The following is a 20,384-nucleotide window of genomic DNA, read 5'->3' as shown; positions in this document are numbered from 1 at the left end:
AAACAAAGCATAATTTTAACAAAAGATTCTGGCAAACTCATGGATGTGAAAAGGAGAGGAGGCATTAGTTTCCCTAACAGAAATAACACCCTAGGTTGGGCACATCAGATGCCAATGATGTTTCTGCAAGAACAATCTGTGCCATGTTTACAAGTTTACAAAACAGGACTTCCTGTTAATCATAGGCCACTGGAATGCAAAAATAGGAAATGGAACAGAGTCAAGGATTGTAGGAAAATTTGGCCTAGGATCAAGAAATGAGGCAGGAGACTAGCTGTCTGAACTTTGTGAGGCCAATAGTTTGTACATCACAAACATATTCTTCAAACAACCCAAGAAACAACATGCACATCACTTCATGGACAATATAGAAATCAAACAGACTATGTCTTTGGAAGCAGAAGCTAAAGACACTCCATTTTCTCTGCAAAAACAAGACCAGGAGCAGATTATAGCAAAGACTATGAGCTACTAATACCAAAAGTTAGAGTAAAGTTAAAGAATAATACTAAGCCAGCTATCATTCTGAAATATAATCTGAAGAACATGTTTGTGTGTGGGGAGATTTGCACTATTAAGCCTAACTGGAATGCTGAAAGACACTGTAGCCAAAAAGAAATAGAAGCCTCAATGAAACTGATGAAACTCTTCAAGCAGTAAAGGACAGAAGAGAAGCAAAAGTTAAAGGTGGCAAAAATCGAGTCAGAACCCTAAATAAAACTGTTCAATTATTTGTGCACAGGGATAAGAAGAATTATTATAATACCCAATGCAGAGAAACAGAAACTGGAAACAAAAGAGGAAGAACAAGAGACCTCTTTCACAAGATCCAAAAAATCAAAATGCAATTTAAGCCAAGAATGGAGATGCTCTATGACCAGCAGGGGAACAAACACATTATATGACCAAGTAGACATAAAAAGATGATAGAAACAATACTTGGAAGAATTATATAAAAGAGATGAAAGGATGACAGATTCATTTGAAGAAGAACCATAGGAGGACCAACTTCAAATTTTAGAAAGTGAAGTGGAAACTGCACTCTGAAGCACTTGGGAGAAACAAATAATCAGGAATAGATGGCATACAGAGACAGAATCTAATCTAATCTGTCAACAGATATGGAAAACAAAACGATGGCCCACAGATTAGAAATGCTCAATATACATTCCAGTCGCTAAGAAGGGGGACACCAGGGATTGCAATAACCCCAGGATCATGGCATTAATTTTCCATGCAAGCAAAGCAATGTTCAAAATTCTACAACAGACTTACCATATATGGAGTCATAAATACCAGCTGTCAAAACTGGATTAAGGAAAGGAAGAGGTGCTAGGAATAAATATTGCAAACATATGCTACATAATGGAGAGTACCAAAGAATTTCAAAAGAAAATCAGCCTGTGTTTTATAGATTATAGCAAAACCTTTGATTGTATATATCATGAAAAGCTATGGATCATTCTTAAAGAAATGAGTGTGCCACAACATTTGATTATCCTGATGCATATCATGTTCTCAGGACAAGAGGCTAATGTTAGAACAGAATATGGAGAAATGGAATGGTTTCCAATTGGCAAGAGGGTCAAACAAGACTGCATTATCACCGTACTTATATAATAATAATAATAATAATAATAATAATAATACAGTTTATTTATAGACCGCTTTTCCAAAATAGATCAAAGCGGTGTACAACAGAACAAAACAAATCAATTCAAAATAAAACATAACATGTTACAATCATAATCAGATGATAAAACTACTAAAATTACAATTAAAAACTATTAAAACCTATTTAATGGATATGCTTGAAATATTATACACAAAACAGGATTAGATTCAGAGGAAGAAGGCACTGAAATTAGAGGAAGGAGCATCAACAATATAAGATATGCAGATGACAATATACTACTAGCACAAAATAGCAGACGGAACAATTATTAAAGTCAAGGAAGAAAAGTGCAAAGGCAGATTTACACTTGATCATAAGAAAACAAAAATAATTACTACAGATGATTTACATAACTTTAAAGTAGACACTGAAGACATTGAACGTTATCAGACAAGGGAAATTGGAAGTATAATCCCATGGCAATCTGAACGCAATCATGGAGTTTAACGTTATTGCGTGATAGACTACCACATGCAATTTCGGGCAATGGGAAGTCAGTCCGAACGCAATCATGGGGTTTCATGTTATTGCGTGATAGGCTACCACACGCAATTTTGGGCAATGGCAAGCTATTTTCGGACAATGGGAAGTCAGTTCGAACGCAATTCGAATTCACGTAAATTCGCTGAACTACAGAATTCACGTGAATGAGTTCTGGCCCCACTTTCTTTTCATTCGAAATTAAGAGAAACTCCTTCCGTGTGATAAACTCCATTGCAATAATTCAAGATTGCCCATACCTTGGCTCAGTCATTAATCAGAGTGGAGACTGCTGCAATTAAGAAATCAGAAGAAGATTAGGACTTAGAAGGGCAACTATGAAGGAACTAGGTAAGATCCTGGATAAAGTCAGGATGGTCTATGCCATCGTATTTCTTATTTCTATGCATGGATGTGAAAGCTGACCCATGAAGAAAACTGGTAGGAAGAAAATAAACTCATTTGAAAAATGGAGCTGGAAAAGAGTTCAGTGGTAGCGTGGACTGCTGAAAAGACCAATACATGAACAAATTAGGCCTCAACTCTACCTGGAAGGCAAGACAACTTAAACTGAGGCTGTCATACTTTGGCCATATTATGAGAAGACATGATTCACTAGAAGAGACAATAATGATTAGTAAGATGAAGGAAAAGAGGAGGACTGCATTCCTGATAGACTCAATCAATGAAGCCACAGCCCTGAGTATGCAATATCTGAGCAGAGCTATTGAGGCTGGATTAACTTGGAAAGGTCTCTTATTATGGGTCTTCATAAGTCAAAACTGACTTGAAGGCAGCTAACAACAACAACAACGTATTGCCAACTGTTGTGCTTTAATTGACAAAAAATGTGTGCCATCCCAAGAACAACCCCTTGGCTCAGTGCACACAGACTGAGCACCCACATGGGAGATAAAGTTAATATTTTTGAAGGGGAAAATTGATTAGAAAGTGCTTGATATTATTTTAGAACAAATGAATTTTACACACTGGCAAGAATGAAGACACTGTGCTCCTTTAGATCTTGGACTCATCTATCAGCTGCAGGCAGCATGCCCAAATGTTTATAATTCAATAATATCTGGAGGACAATAGATTGCCCAGCTCAGCAGTACCTTTAAGAAAGATTTTGCATTTCATCCTTGCCAAGTCACTCTTACCTGCAAGAGGGGACTGTCTTGAGGGAGCATAACAACAACATTAATTTATCAATTTAATAGTTTTGATGAAGAGGGAGTTTCAGCAATTTAAGCTTGTCATGCAAGGTCTCAACCCGAAAATCTGATTTTCAATGCCAGAGCAAAGACTCCAGACATGTGACATAAGTAGTGAATGCCTTTCACAATACTGTTCCCTCATCAAAAGCAATGAAGAGTCTTGTGGTTCCTTCAAAATGACAAATTATAGCATAAGCTTTGGTGGAATGGAATCGTTTTATCAGATGAACAAATGTACATGAAACGAGGGGGAAATGTAAACAGTTAAGTCAAATGCCAGTGAAATGTCAAATGTACAGTCTGTAACCATTAATTTAAATATGAAATGTTTGTATATACAACCCTCCCAATATATATTTTTACAATTGGTGATATCCTAGCATTGTTAAATTAATTGCTTTTAGACTTTAAATTGTTTTCATTGTTTTAGATTATAAATTGTTACATGGATTTTAGTTCTACTCTGCCCAGAGATCCCATGATGTAGGGTGGATATATATATATATATAACTCCATGGGGATGATGGTAGTGATGTTAGTCTGTTGCAGCAAGACCAACAAATGCTTTTGCCTTAAAGACAAAATAAGTTACTCTTTAAGGTGCCATGAGATTTTTTTGTTGTTGTTCCTTTAAAACCTATCATGGGGGAAGAAATTATGTCTACCAACACCTGCTAATGGATAACACTGGGTCTCTTGATAAGTCTAAATTCATCCGTCTCGTACTGGTGGTCCCTTTTAAGTGTTTTCTGTATCTGGCAAAATATGATGCATAACAGATGACTCAGTTCCTTTGCCTGATTTGGGTATATGAAGGGCCCTCTCTTGGTGCAAGAGGAAATAAATGATCTAGCCATGAGAAAGTTGATTGGCATATACACTCTATGACATTACAGAAACCTGTGATTTTTCAGCACAATCAATGTTGGAAAATTTTCCACTGGCATAATACAGTCATCTCTGTTGGTACATGTGTGTGTGCATCCATATGAACTTATGATCAAATGCCCTCTACCCTGTGACCATCCCCTGCTGAATTTTCATCATTATGTTCCGAAACTTGGGAAATTCTTGTCAGTAGACTCAAACACTCAGAATCCCCGAGCCAGCATGGCCTGTGGAGGATATTGGAAGATCTAGTCCAAAAAAGTAACATTGCCCAGTTCTGTGACTCTCTGGATGAGCAGTGACTAAGCCACTCTTATCTTACTGACTTGGCTGCTCCTGATACCAGTGAATAAAGAGGGATGAGTAAGTGTAACCATTCAGCCGTATCACTGCAGTGAACAAAGGCATACCCAATAGACTAGATACATTACAGAACTGCAACACACAAATCTGGACTTTCTCTGACTGTAAAACTGGTTCGTAGACACCACCAAGCAGTCCATATTTGGGGCAGTGAGGGATAGAAGGCTGAGTTAAAGCTGATTTAAGACCAATGGCTTTACATGCCAATCTGTTCTTTCCTTTTTCTTTTTGTATGTCCATAGAAAAATTCCTTTGCCTGAAAGGTCATGAAGTAGTGGGGATATCCAGGCAGGAAATGAGTGAAATCTAAATCCTGCAAATCTCCCAGCCTCTGCCTGCTTATACCAGTTTCACTTTGCTAAAGCTGATTTGGAGTTCTGATCCCTGGGAAGAAAAAGAGGAAGCCAGGAGATGTAGAATGAGAAGACAAAGATAGGGTTGGGTCAGTGGAGGTGCGGGTGCAGGTGTGTGGCAGATATTCACTTATAATACCTACCTGGAATCTGAAGGAGAGACTAAAGAGATCAGAATGCTGTGATTCAATGCCAAAATGGAGCAGAGACAGTTGATGAAAAAGGCATGTTTTCCTAGAACACATTTTTTTCTGTAAAATATATTTCCATAACAATACACATATAGTGCTTCCTAGTTGCATTTTGTTGGGAAGATGCAGCATAATTAGGTTAGAACATGGAAAAGGAAACGTTACTTTTTTGGACATCAGCCCCCAGAATTCCTCAGACAGCACGGCCTTTCACTATGATGGCTAGGGAAAATCTTTTTTTTTTTCTTCACATGTTTTTTATTGAAGTTTTCCGTTCACAGCATCAAAATTTACATTTATCACAGATTCTAAATTCTTTATATTTATATTTTGCATTAAAATACTTTCAAAAATCAAGTTTTACTACTACTGTTATTCCATTTCCCTTCCCCAAATTTCTAGAATGATTTTCTTGTCCATCTTTTTACATTGTCTGTTCTTGTGACACTTCTAAACATGGCTGTCTATATTATTTCCTTCCTCCCACCCTTTTTTCCCCATATAACTTAAACCGTAACTTACTTATTCAAAACATTTCATATATTATAATATGACCATGACATCTTATTCCTAAGGTTTCAGGGTCTCCCCTTTGCCTTATTAATCTGTTTATTTGTTTCTTAATTCCCCTGTTTTCTATTAATTTACCACTATCTTTTGGTCTTTGTTACTGTATTCCCTTATACCTTCAAACTTTCAACTAAGTAACTCAAAACCATATTTCGCTTATATATTATGTTAAATAATACCCTCAATATTTGATTCCCAGTTTACGGCCTTACCCCAAACTTTCCCCATATATTCCAAGATTTTTTCCCAAGAGACTCTCCATTTTACATTATTCTTGTTTTGCATTTTATAAGAAAGTAGATCCAACTCCATCATCTCATAAACCTTTTCTCGCCATTCATCTATCTCAACATTTTTCTCGGACTTCCAATGTCTTGCAAAAGTCAATCTAGCAGCGGCTAACATGTAAAACAAAATTTTGCCATGATTGGTTTCGTCTTTCTCATCAAACATACAAAGTAACATAATTTCAGCTCTCATTCTTAAATTAACACCCAATATGTTATATATTTCAGTTTGTATATTTTTCCAGAACTTTTTTGCCTTATTACATGACCACCATAGATGGTAATAAGTACCAACTTCTCTTTGACAATTCCAACATACGTTCTTACCCGTCTTATACATTTTAGCTATCTTCTCTGGGGTCAAGTGATGGCTAGGGAAAATCTGATAGTTATGGGCCAGAAAAATAACTTTTCAAGCTTGAAAATAGGTAGATAAGGATGCATTTATGGAATCCATTTTGTTTGCTTTATGTATGTATTAGTTCAGGCAAGGGCAGAATAAGTCAAAGAGCTTGCAAGGGACAAGTTCCCTAATAACTAATATCAGGGCTGATCATTTTTGGGGGCATTTGTGTGAGAGATATGTGATCAGGAAGAGAGACAGGAAAGCTGGTGTTGAACTCATGGAGGCACTATTGTTTTAATCTGCTGGATTAAGGCAATACTGGAATGTAGTTATGTGGCGGATGGTGGTGACCCACTCAGCACTGCCTGGTGTGAAGTTAGGTCAACACCATACGAAGCTCCGGTGCAGGTCATCCTATATGATGGCTGAAAAAAAAGGAGACTCTGGCTACACCCACACTGCAGAAATAATCCAGTTTAATGCCACTTTAACAGGTATGGCTCAGTGCTATGGAATTCTGGAAATTGTACTTTTGCTAGACTTTTATCCTTCTCTGTCAGAGCGCTCTGGTGCCACAACAAACTACAGTTCCCAGAATTCCATAGCATTGAACCATGGCAGTAAAAGTGATGTCAAATTGGATTATTTCTGCAGTGCAAATGCAAGTTTAAGTCTTGAATCTGCCCTTACCTTCTCTATCAACTGCTTATCGTTTATCATTCCAGTCAGTAACTCTTATTGTCTCTTCATGTTTCTGGTCTTAGACCAGGGGTAGGCAGCTTTACTGAGCCGGGGGCCAGGTTGCTGTCCCTCAGACAATTGGGGGGCCGAAGCAAAAAAAAAAAAAAATAATAATAATAATTAAATAATTTTTAAAAAATTAAATATATAAATAAACCAGGACAAATGTAGGACAAAATTTTCAAATGGAAGACACTTTTTTTAAAAAAATAGAGGACACGTGAAAAAATTTGCTGATTTTTTAAAAAAATGTTAATATAAATGCATGTTTCTGAGGCTTCTATAGACAATTGCCCCCCAAAGGCCTCGGCGGCAATCGGTGGCAGGACCGGGCTGGGGCCGGTCCCAAGGCCTCGCCGGGCCGCAGGTTGCCTACCCCTGTCTTAGACTCTACAAAAAGGTTTATTTCATTAATATAAGAACCTCATTCACTTGCATAAATATGCAGAAGCTCTGTCAGTTTAGATTTTGGTGGGTAAACTAGAACCTAAAGTCAGGATGAAAAGTATGGGCATTGGCCAACTAATAATTCATCAGTGTTACAAGACAGAAGAGAACAATATGCAGACTAAAAGGCAACACCAAGACTGGAAGGGTGAAACATTACACAGATCATAAATGTACAGACAGAATATACTAAATTGTATACTTGAGGATGTGTACAGATGTATCTTAAACAAGGGTTGCTGAACTCTGGAAACACTCACTATTAGGTCTGGGAAGAATATTGTTTTAAAAAATGGAATAATGGATGACAAATATGTTTCCCAAGAGTTGAAATACTTTAACAAGGAGACTCCTGGGCACTTTGCAGACTTCCTAGACTTGCAGAAAATCTTTGCAATTTGCAGACTTATTATGTGTATAAAATCACATAGATGTTGTTTGCACAGAAAACAAATTTCATATATGGAAAACATGCCATTTTCTGCACAATATAGCTATGTGTGCATCTTTTTTAAAATGTAGAATAAATTACAAACAGAAAATGGACTTGCTTAATTTTTGAGAACTTTTTTACAGTGGGGAGAAAAATGGAAAAAGTATTCATTCCTGTCTACAAGAATGCAAGTTTTGAAGATATATGTTTCCTGCTCACTATATCGTTGTAAAAAGTCTATCTAGCTCATACTCAGCATCCTATTTATTTTTAGAGAAGGATGGGTTATTCAATAATGAGGGCAAGAAATGCTGTCCATGGGGACTCTTTACTATTAATATGGCTGACAATGTATCAAGTAACATTTAGCTGATTAATCATATGTTTTCAAGTATTAGTCACTCCGTCAAATGTAAATAAAATGACTTTAGAAGAGATACCCATTTAATATATTTTAAGCTAGAAACTGCTTAGTCCCTGTAGAGACTGACATAGGCGGGATACAGACCGCCCAAAAAAGGCGGTCTCACACTGCTCTGATTTGCTGCGCGATGGAGCCACAGCAGACAAACCATGTGGCTCCCTCGCGCAGCAAAAAGAACCCACAAAAAGCAGGTTCTTTCTGCAGTGTGGTTGTGATGCTGCAAGGAGCCAATGGCGCATTTGTGGCGTCACAAGGGCTAGGCGTCTGTCACATCAAAATGGCAGCGCCCATATGCACAGGGCACCGCCATTTTGACACCCTCATCATGTGCGAGGGGCGTCTGAAAGTGCCGCCCCTCGCACATCATGACGGCGCCCCATAGGGCCTGTCTTATAGATACCTTTGCATAGTGATTATGAGGAGCCAGTGTGGTGAAGTAGTTTAAATGTTGGTCTATGACTCTGAAAACCAGGGTTCAAATCCTGACATGGCCATGGAAACCAACTGGGTGACCTTAAATAAGTCACACTTTCTCAGCTCCAGGGGAAGGCAATGGCAAACCCACTCTGGACAAATCTTGTTAAGAAAAACCTGTTTTGCCTTAGGGCCACCATAATTTGGAAACAACTTGAAGGCATATCTCAACAATACAACAGTGATTATTGTACTGGGCATTTTTATTGTAAACCACTTTGGTAGCCAAAGTTGTCCGAAAAACAAGTCATTAAAAACAAATGAAAGATAGTTAAGCAGATAGCTATTGGAAGGCATGTAATTTTATAATTTATAAAATTTATGGAATTATAAAATTTATAATTTCATAAACATAAGCAGTTTGAGTGAATGGTCATTTCTAATATTTTCTCGTTCCATTCCTATTTGTGTAACATCTCAGAACAAACAAACCAATTTGTTATTAACTTGCATCTTGTGTCCTTCAGGCTAGAAAGCTAAACCTTGGCCATGCTGGCTGAGGATGACAGGAGTTTAAGTTCAACATGTCTGGAGTGTACCATCTTCAGGAAGACTTCTTTAGCTGATTAATCTATCAATCCATGGATTAATCTATCAACTAAAGTTATTAAATTGCTGCTTCAAATATTCCAAGGTTGAACCTTGCTATTCAGGAACAGATACCAAGGTTGAAGCCTCTGGTTCCCATCTCTGGAGCATTATTTATACGATAAGTGAAGTTTACTACCTTTTGATTGTATAAGTATTGGTTGTAATAGCCTATCATTTTGTATATATAGGCTTGTTATCTCCACAGATAGAAAGTCTACACATGGGAGCAAGACTAAAGATTAACACATGAACTACTGGGCTGGCCCTTCTGTAAAGGTGCAGAAGCATCTCTCACATTATAAACTATTGCTAGGTCCTCTGTTGGCTTGAACAACTTTCACTGCACCTTTCCCCCCTCACAGATTGCTTTAACAGCTGCACAAATTCCATGGAGAAAATTTTCTTTAGCATTCCCTTTCTATTCCCTCCCCTCCCAGACACAGCATGCATATTAAAATAACGTCTTCCATGGCTCTTATGAGAAAATGGGACCACAGAGAAAGTTTGGCAACAGTTTACTGGGCTATTTGAATATGTGAATTAAGTCTCAGAGTCAACCCCAAAACAAAATTAACTTTAATACAGGCCCCTTGGTATCCACTGGGGTTTGGTTCCAGGATCCCTAGTGGATACCAAAATCCATGGATAAAGAATCAGTGGATACAGAGGGCCAACTGTAAATGACAAACTGGTTAATTGAAAAGATCCTGCTTCATGGGTTTTTCATACTCCCGTTGACCCAGAGGCTTCTGCCTCCTTTGGAAAAAGAGACAAGTGAAAGAGAGTGGTAGGCGCGTTACAGATGGGCCCATGAGGTGCCGTCATCGGACCGTCATTACGTGCAAGGGGCGGCGCTTCCTGACGTGCCTTGCCCCTCGCACGTAATGGCGGCGGCGCATACAGATGGGCGCCGCCATTTTGACGTAGCAGACGCTCTGCATCCACACATCGTGCAGCAGAAGTGACACCGCGAGTGCGCGACTAGCGTCTCGTGGCGTCTCTTCCGGGGCCCAGGAAGGAGCACGATTTTCACACTCCTTCTTTGCTGCATCTGGGAACCGCACGGTTTGGATGCTGCGGTTCCTGGACGCAGCAACCAGCAGCGGCACAAGACTGCCCCTTCTGGGCCATCTGTAACGTGCCATAGTTTCCACTGAACACACGTAACGACTGGGGATACAGTATTAACATTTGGGCCAAATATTTTTTTTCTGGGCATGGATGGACAATATGGAATAAAAGCATAATACAGATAGTGTGGTAAAAGCTATTGAAGTACTCACTAGAGGTTGTGACAGCCCTACCACTAAACTGAACGTTGTGACTGCCTGAGGCTTCAGATATTAAGATGTTTGGGAATGGTAAGAAGTTGGAATAGTGTGTGCCATGCAGCCTGGCATGCATCCCCTAAAGTAGCCTACTGCCCTCCTGTGTAGAAGAAGGCAATTCCTTTTGCCACTAGTGTTGAAGAAAAATGGAACTGTCCACCCAGCTAGCTTCTATGTGTGGAATGGAGGTGGGGGGCAGCATCTTAATCACCTTCTCAGCAGCCAAAATATATTATCTCCATTTGGAAGTTTATTCTACTACCCCACAAAAAGGAATGAGCACACTGAGAGGGGATGTGACACTTAGCAGAAAAGTCTTCTTATATATAAGTGATGTGGTCAGAACTAGGGAGCTCTGTAATCCCTATGGGGCACACTGGGCAATCCACACTCTCTCAACTCAGTGGCATCACTAGGATTGATGTCACCCAGTGCAGTAACTCATGGTGTTACTTCCCTTGAACTCATACCATACCATACCATACCATACCATACCATACCATACCATACCATACCATATCCTTAGTAATGTTTTGTGTAGTTATGTTACTCATAAATTGTAATTTCCATATATCACTGAATATAATGGCAATAGTTGTGGGATAAACAACTAGCAAAATTAAAATTATATCTGTCAATTATAGCATCATAATCACAGCCCAAATGTATTTAGATTTACGTAGTTTCCTGTGATTCAAGTGAAAATTTGTGAGGAAAGTGAAAATTTTGTAAGAAGTGGTGTTTTTAAAACATTTTTTAAAAAAGAGTATTTAAAAAAAACCCTGAGATTTCTATTTCTTTGCCCACTGAGCCTCACTCCACTTGTGCCTTCTCTTCTGCTGAGTTCCAGGGTTTTGAAGGGATGCAGGTGAATGCCACAGTCATTTGGGGAGCAGTGTTGCCCTCTCTTCGCATTATTTGGCGGGGGGGAGGGGGGAGCAAGATGAGAGTTCAGCTTAAAGGTGGTTGTGAGAGTAAAACCAGAGGAGAAAATTATGTATCCTTGAAGAAAAAAAGTGAATTGTAAAACATGTAGTAATATATTTTCTCCTTTCCTCGCCCCTTGGGTTATAACTAATTTTCTAATAGTTGAGAACAAAAATTTTGACTATAGCGTTATAAAAATTGAGTGGAGTTTTTAAGATCCAGTAGAAAATTACTTCAGTTACACTGGCTGGCCAGCAATGCTTGACATACAGTGAAAAAGGATAAAAACAAGAGTCAGAAACAAAAAGATACATGATTTCTTCCAGCCCATGTCTAATGAATGAGATGAGCAGCAAAATCCAGTCCTGACTGGAGAAAATGCCTAATATTACCAGACTGATTTTACATTTCTATAGTGGCTTTCATGTAAAATGCTACAAGGCTGCGCTGTATTTTTATTTACTTGTCCAAAACAGCATAATATAAAGCAGTCACTGTTAAACTGGAGCAACTGAGGTTAGAACACACGGTGCCTTATAAATATGTGCAACATTTGGGATTATCAGAGGCATTTTCCAAATTATACAGCTGCCTAAACCCTAGTGAACAAAGTATGGAATATGCCACATCTTCACAAAATATGTCATATTATTCTGTTGAACCACACAAAAGAAATTACACACTCTTAGAATTTCAGTGGACAACATATACTGAAAATTAATAGACTTCATTTGGAGGAAACCACACACACTTCCAAATAATCTGCCTGTTCACAACCACCAGTTTGTTCATGTTGGCAAAGGCTAAATAAAATGGTACCTACAGCAAATAACTTTTCTGGTGCACTGAACTGCATTCTGCTCATCATGCCTACTGATTATCTGAGAGTGTAACTCTCTCTGGACTAAGAAAAATGTGGCTGCTCACACAATTGGTAGTTCACACTGCTAGATGGCTTAAAGGAGATTGACCAGCAGCATGAGGAAGTCAAATTTCAGATTATATCTTCACCCTCTTTTCTTCAATTCTGTGGTAATATGAGATTGTCTCTTTTGGAAGTTGTCTGTTTATGTGGCCTGGATATTTTGTGGTTTCCTCCTTTGACAAACCTGTCACCCACTTCCGTCCCCTGCTCCCAACTCTCTCTCTCTCTCTCTGATCTCTTTAAGACTGTTGAATGAAAGTGACAAGCGACCCTTCATTGAAGAAGCCGAGCGGCTGCGGATGCAGCACAAGAAGGACCATCCTGATTACAAGTATCAGCCACGTCGGCGAAAAAATGGCAAGGCTGCCCAGGGTGAAAATGATGGCCAAGCTGATGGAGAAGCGGGTGGAGCTGCTGCAATCCAGGCTCACTATAAGAATGCCCATTTGGACCATAGGCATGCTGGAGAAGGCTCACCCCTGTCTGATGGGCACCCTGAACACTCCTCAGGTTAGTCCCATAAAACCTGCTGTTTAAACATGATAGGATAGAATTATGAAAGACTGTTGTTACCTGCCACCAAACTGACTTCAAGTGTATGGTGACCCTTTGAATGGGAGACCTGCAAGTCACTCTGTCATCAACAGCCCTGCTCAGTTCTTGCAGACTCAGGGCTATGGCTTTCTTGATTGAATCTACCTATCTGGAATGCGGTCTTCCTCTTTTTTCTACTGCCTTTCACTTTATCAAGCATTATTGTCTTTTCCAGTGAATCATGCCAAAGTACGACAGTCTCAGTTTAGGCATCTTGGCTTTTAGGGAGAGTTCAGGCTTGATTTGCTCTAGGACCCATTTCTTTTAAGCAGGCCACAGTATCTCCAGCACCACATTTCAAATGAGTTGATTTTCTTCCTGTCAGTTTTCTTCACTGTCTAGCTTTCACAACCATACCAGAAATGGCAAATGCAACAGCTACAGGGCTGTTTTTTGGTTTGGCATGGATGAGCTTATCAACATAATGAACTCAAGGGTTCACCATTAAAGGCCAAGAAATGAATTACACCCAGATGTCATCTTGGATTTAAAAAAACAAAACAAAAAACCCCCTACTAACTGTCCTTTAGCCTCTACACCAGCAAAAGGATATCTAAATCCCAGTACAGTGAGAGTAGAGGGTCCTGGCCTGAGCACTTTCCATCCTCAAAGATAGGGATGAGCATCTGTGGTCTTCCAGATGCCTTTGAACTACAGTTCAAATCATCATTTACTATTGCTTATTCTAACTAAGGCTGAAGGGAGCTGTAGTTGTAGGGGCCACAGCTGCAGGAGAACAGTTCCATGTGGTATATTTGAAATAATTCAGCAAAGAGTTTCTGCTGTTAGGAAGCCCTACTTTAGGCATAGGTACTGATCATTCGCATGTTCTGTCCTTTCATGTTGTTTTCCTCTTACAGGTCAGAGCCATGGGCCCCCCACACCACCAACCACTCCGAAAACAGAATTGCAGTCGGGTAAGACTGACTCCAAGCGGGAGGGTCGTTCCCTTGGGGAAGGAGGAAAGCCTCACATCGACTTCGGCAATGTGGATATCGGAGAGATCAGCCATGAAGTGATGTCAAACATGGAGCCCTTTGATGTTAATGAGTTTGACCAGTACCTGCCACCAAATGGACATGCTGCTCATCCAGGCCATGTTGGGGGCTATGCCACAGCTGCCGGTTATGGCCTTGGGAGTGCCCTGGCTGCAGCCAGTGGACACTCTGCTTGGATCTCCAAACAGCATGGGGTTTCCTTGTCTGCTGCCACATCATCAGTGGTAGACTCCAAGGCTCAAGTCAAAACAGAGAGCTCAGCTCCAGGGGGTCATTACACTGACCAGCCCTCTACATCTCAGATAGCATATACATCCCTTAGTCTGCCCCACTATGGTTCAGCCTTTCCCTCTATATCCAGGCCCCAATTTGACTACCCTGACCACCAGCCCACAGGACCCTACTACAGCCACTCCAGTCAGGCTTCTGGCCTCTATTCGGCCTTTTCATATATGGGGCCTTCCCAACGTCCCTTATACACTGCCATCTCTGACCCGGCACCCTCAGTGCCACAGTCTCATAGTCCCACACACTGGGAACAGCCTGTGTATACGACCCTTTCGAGACCCTAGGGAATGGGGAGTAGTGAGCAAAGCAGCAGCGGAAAGGCTCCGAAGAATCAGCCCCAGAAGACGAGCCTCCAAGTTCCGAGGTCATTTGGTGTAATCCAGTCGCCAGAACCCAAAGAATATCCGGGCGTGTCTATCATGACCGCAGTTATCGATGGCTCACCTGGCTGGAGGAAGGTTCCCACCCATACCCCATACTCCCAGTCCCTGATTGGCTTCCAAGATCCCGTAGGCCTTCTAGATGAGGATGATTCTAGGCATGGAGCAACTAGTCATGGTGGGTTTTTGTTGGGCAGATCAAGGGTTTAAAAATAACAACAATACAATTGAAAGATAATCCTTTTCCTTCTCATCCCCTCCTGTCCAGACATCCCCCAGCTGTCCAGACCATCAGTCTGATGGTTGAGAAAGAAACCAATGGCCATTAGTTTGCCACTTGCTGTGGGTGAAGCCTGGCTAGTTGGACTCTCTGATGGATATGTTATAGGAGGAGAAATAGGATGGTGCAGCTGATGTGGACAGTGCTCTAGGACATTCCTGCTTCAGAATCGCACATGCATGAAATTTTGTTCCCCATTGGAAGACCAACCTATGCTTGCTTTTCCTATTGATATTTGGCATCTGCGTTCCACTTTCTTTTATCTAGTCCATCACCTCTCTGCTGCCTGGCTCTCTTAAGACTTAACTACACAGTACATTGGACTCAGGAACTGCATTATGTGCTCTGGCCACCTTTGCATCACATCATGTAAATGTGTGTGTACATGTTGGTCCCTTGGACCATAAAGGGCAAAGGGGACTGATTCCTACTTTGTTGTTATGAACATTTTGTATTCCTAGTTTGTTTCCACACTCTGTGGTTTAATCTAAACTCTTGCAGCTACCTTTCTAATACTCCAGAAAATACCCTGCCAAAGCCAATGCGTTTCCTTCTGGCATGCTTATGAGTGTATGTGAGTGTGTGCACATGTGTGTGAAAGGGGGGTGAAGGAAGACAGAAGAGCTTAGAAACCAAGAACAGTCAACGTAGTACTCCTGCTTCAGTGATGGGGAGCACATGGACTCCCCTATGTTGCAGATCTGCAACCTCCATCATCCCACAACATTGCGCATGCAGGCTAGACCGGATAAGAGGTACAGTCTGACATTCAGAGGGCCATGTCCCCCCATTCCTTTACTTCTTGCTTGAATACATAATCAAATGTGTCATGAGAACTTCTGTGTGACCATCATATTAGCTTAGCTAATATATTCTCTGTCTCTCAAGAGAGACAGTACAAGAAGTATTGGTGCATGAGCCAGAAATTTTTAAAAAGTACTCCCAGTACTGATAAAAAAATTAAATAAATCCATTTAACAGCATTAGTCATTCCCTGCCCTTAAAAGTTTTCCAAAATCTGCTGTGAGAGGATGCATCTCCCTGCCTAACAGTAGAATCAGCCATGCTCTTGTGTTCACAAATTTTATTATAAATTCTAAATTTGCCACAACAAGGACATTGTTGGTCCTTATGTTGTGTTGAATGGGCATTAAAAAGAAAGTCAGGCTGTGCAAAAATGGAAGAACTCTGCACTGACTTTTAAATTTTCATATGGAGGCAACCAATCCAGCTAAATCAAACTGTGCCTTCATCTTTTCCATAGCCCTGTGTGAAGCTTTGCCTGCACATACCAGAAACACTGTCCCCAGTTAGTGTCACTGAATCTGTCACTTAGAAGATTGCTGTCCCTAATAAAATGATGGTATGAATCTACCAGAAGAAGAACAAATGGCACATAAGGATGGACACTAATAGCCACAATATGCATTGCAGTACATGCTGTTCTTCCCAACCCCTTTGGAATGAGATGGATGAGGCTAACCTGCCCAAAGTTATGAACTTTATATATGCTTGCCTCCATTTTCAGCTATGGATGATTGTCTCGTCTCCATAGTTTTTGAAAAGGACATGTAGTATGCCTGTATTCCTTGTATGCATGTAATCTATTAACTGTTCTGCACCCTTATTTATGCAAGTAGCACGTCCTTCCCTGTCCCCAGCACTACAGCCCTGTGTTGTCCTAGCACCATTAACTTTGCATCAAATGTATGAAATAATAAACTTTAAAAGGTTTCTGCTCTGTGTGTCAGTTTCTGTTTCTTTTTTCCATTGTCACTTACCTTTTACATACCTGCACACACGCACACAAACAAAAGGACTGAGAGGCACAAAGATCTATTTCTACACTACACACAAATCTTTTTGCTCACATATACCTTCTCTGCACATTGATGAAAAGATGCTAACAGAACATAACACCTTTCTCATACAAAAGACCAAATTTCTCTCTAAACACTCTGGCACACCATCTTTTAATTGACTATATCTTTCATGTCCAGCTGTGATCAACTAGAAGCTACTGGAAAGGCCACAAGATGCTAGTTACCTCCTATCAGTTTTCCAGTGTATCTGGTATTCTAAAATTATCTCTGAATGCGGAGGGACAATTTTTAGGCCTTAGGAATTTTTTTAAAAAAAATGTAACCTAATTTTTAAAAAAATGTAACCTAAATGTAGCCTTTCTAGGTGGCTTACAGTATAAAATAAAGCTAGGTACATAAATTAAAACCACCTAATAAAAGTATTAAAAACAATTTAGAATACTATGTTGAACAATCAGTATTCCAAAACAATATAAAATCATTTAAGAACATTCCAAGAACAACAGCACCTCCTCCCCTTTAAAGATCTGTCTGCACAGGCACTTAACTAAATGCTTCTTCTAGTTTTGTTTTGTTTTTAAGGAAAAAAGAGCAGGGAGTCAGCCTAGTTTCCTGTGGCAGAGAGTTCCACAGCCTGGGACCTGCCACAAGGCTCTTTCTATTGTATCCACACCAAGTGTACTTGGTGTGAAAGTCCAAGGATCTTAAACCTCAGGCAAGCTCATATATGGAAATACAGTATTTCATATAGTCTGGGCCTAAGTTATATAGGACGTCATAGATCACAGTGAGCACTTAGAATTTTATCCAGAAATTAATTGGTAGGCAGCAGTGGTCAGCACCCTGGCCACAGCATTTTTGATCTGCTGAAGTTTCTGAAGTTTTCAAACACACAGGTAGAGTGTGTTACTGTAATCCAAATGGGATGTAATCAAGGCAATGGATAAATCTAACCACAAAAACTGAACAGATCTATCCTGCAGGATTATAATTAATCCTTTCATTGAAAGACAGAATAGTAACCATTGCCTTTCATAGGCCCGTTACACACGGGCTTAAAAGTACGCGCAGAGCGCGTACTAGGGTTAAGACGGGGTGGTGCTTCCGCACCGCCCTAACCCTAGTGCGCAATGCGCGTGCACAAAATGGCGGCGGCCGTTCTACACGGCCACCGTCATCGATACGTCACGGCCACGCCGCCTCCAAACGAGGCGGCGCGGTTGTGACGTATTGGGGTCGCGGCAGGGTGCCTAGGGCGCCCTTTCTGCGACCCCGGAAGGAGCTCCGTTTCGGAGCTCCTTCCTGGTTTGGTCCGCTGGGCGCAGCCTTCACACGGCTGCGCCCAGTGGACCAAAGGAGAAAGGGGCCAAGCAGCCCCTTTCTCCTTCTCCCCGCCGCCGCGGGGTGTCCTTGGGGCTTGAAGCCCCAAGGACACCCCTTTCCAGGCTGCAGGGAAGGGGCCTTTTGCCGCTTCCCCGCAGCCCAGAAAGCGGCAGATCGGGGCTTCAGCGGCTGTCGCTCTGGCCGCTGAGGCCCCGATCTGGCGGGGAAAGGTGCGCCTACAGGCCGCCCCAAAGGGGCGATCTGTAACGCACCATAGAAATGAATTCTATAACTCAGGGATAGGGAATGTGTGGTTTACCAGATGTTGTGGGACTGCAGGTCCCATCAGTCCTAGCCGGTATAATTATGGCATTGGATGGTGGCAACTGGAGTTCAACCACAACTAGATACCCACATAGTCCCCATCCCACCCATTATTAGCTTATTATTAAGCTAATAATGTACAGCATTATTGTTACAATATTATAAGACTGTTGTCAATTGACTGCTGAGTAATCTCAAAACTGATGATATCTTGAGAGAGAAAATTCTGAACCATTCAGAATTTGTTTTAACTTACATTTGTTTTTTGGATAAACAAATCTGAACGTGACCTTGCCTCATTCGTGCACTATGGCTGAATCCTAAACAACAAAACATGCTCCCCCACTACCAACACACCCTGGCAAGATCACTTGTAGCAACAAACATGTTTGATACTACCCACATTTCCAGTTCAAACCATGATCGTTTTATTTCCAGCCTCCACACTGTCCTTGAAAACAACCAGTGGCACCTCTGCTCTCTATGTTACTATACTCAATAGCATCCAGGAGGAATTTGAAACATCATTTTCATTGACTTGCCTAGCTTTTCTAAAGGTAGATGTTTCCACAGCAAGCCTTTCAAGATGATGACCAGATGACATGTCCTTTCTTCACATTGAAATTTCTTCTTGCAAGACAAAATGTTGCAAGGTAAGAAAGGGGGAGTCATAGTCATAGGTCACCTAAAGCTTGGAAAATGCCATATTTTGCATAGCAGAGTGCAGTATTTGCTCAGTCTCTGTGTGGGCGTATGCAAAAAAATGGAGTGGGTGAATGGGTTATGCATTTGGCCTGACATTATCCCTTCTGACTTTAATGGCTCTGGTCTTATGTACTGAGGGTCGTTTCAGTTCAAATGTTTTCAATGCCCAGGCAAATGAAGTAATTTGGGCCATTTTTCACCATAGCACCAAAGGTTATAATGACTGGGAGTTGGATGGCTTGTTTCAGTTAGCTGTTCACAAAGTTGCAATTATAGCTGAGGATAAGGTGAAAGAAAGCACAAAGGTAGCAGTGGAATAATTCAATGGGATTTTGAAATATGAGCAATGTTATGGAAAGAATTGCTCTTGACTCTTTCACTTGAAAGCAAAAACTGAAAAGCAGTAAAATCTATTCCTTCAACTAGCAAATAAGGTAAAACTGAGAATCCTGTTTAATTCATGGAGGATGGACAGCAGACAGTGCTTGATTCTTTCAGTATTAATAGAACTCAGCCACTGAAGCTAAATAATGGGAGATGCAAGACAGATAAAAGGAAGTACTTCAAGTAGTGCATAGTTAACCTGTGGAAATCAACACAGAATAAGGGCCAACTTGGGTGACTAAAAATGGATTGGACAATTTTGGGAAAGATGAGGCTACTAGAAAAGATGTATATTTATTCCCTCCAGTATCATGGCCATTATGCCTCTGTATGCTAGTTGCTGCACAAGTGGTGGGCTACTATGTGAACAAAATTCTGGGCTAGATAGGCCATTGGTTTGGCCCATTGTGATTCTTCTTATATTCTCAACAGCACAATCCAATCCAATGGGTTTTATTATCAGGTAAGTGGGTATAGAATTTCATGTAGTGACATTCATATTGATGGTGAATTTTTATTTGAAGTAGGGGTGGATATGCTCTGGACCCTGGCATTCCGAACACCCAGTTTTTGCCTCTTCCAGAGGGCTTCATAGTCATCATTTTAAGAAATGGTGTTGTGTCAC

At 40.7% G+C, this 20,384-nt stretch overlaps 1 protein-coding gene across 1 annotated transcript in view; it reads left to right on the top strand.

Moving 5' to 3' along the window:
• The window catches only part of SOX10 (SRY-box transcription factor 10), a 33,324-nt gene extending 16,390 nt beyond the window's left edge, over window positions 1-16,934 (top strand). Inside the window, exons 3-4 of the mRNA XM_042466451.1 lie at window positions 12,905-13,170; window positions 14,115-16,934. Coding sequence (XP_042322385.1) covers window positions 12,905-13,170; window positions 14,115-14,824 — 976 coding nt within the window. The 3' untranslated portion in view covers window positions 14,825-16,934. The remainder of the gene's footprint in view (window positions 1-12,904; window positions 13,171-14,114) is intronic.
• The last annotated feature ends 3,450 nt before the right edge of the window (window positions 16,935-20,384 follow it).

The sequence above is a fragment of the Sceloporus undulatus genome, chromosome 5 (genome assembly GCF_019175285.1).
Source record: "Sceloporus undulatus isolate JIND9_A2432 ecotype Alabama chromosome 5, SceUnd_v1.1, whole genome shotgun sequence".
NCBI lineage: Eukaryota > Metazoa > Chordata > Lepidosauria > Squamata > Phrynosomatidae > Sceloporus > Sceloporus undulatus.
The sequence above is the reverse complement of the archived record's forward strand: the minus strand, read 5'-3'. Positions and strand labels throughout refer to the sequence as shown.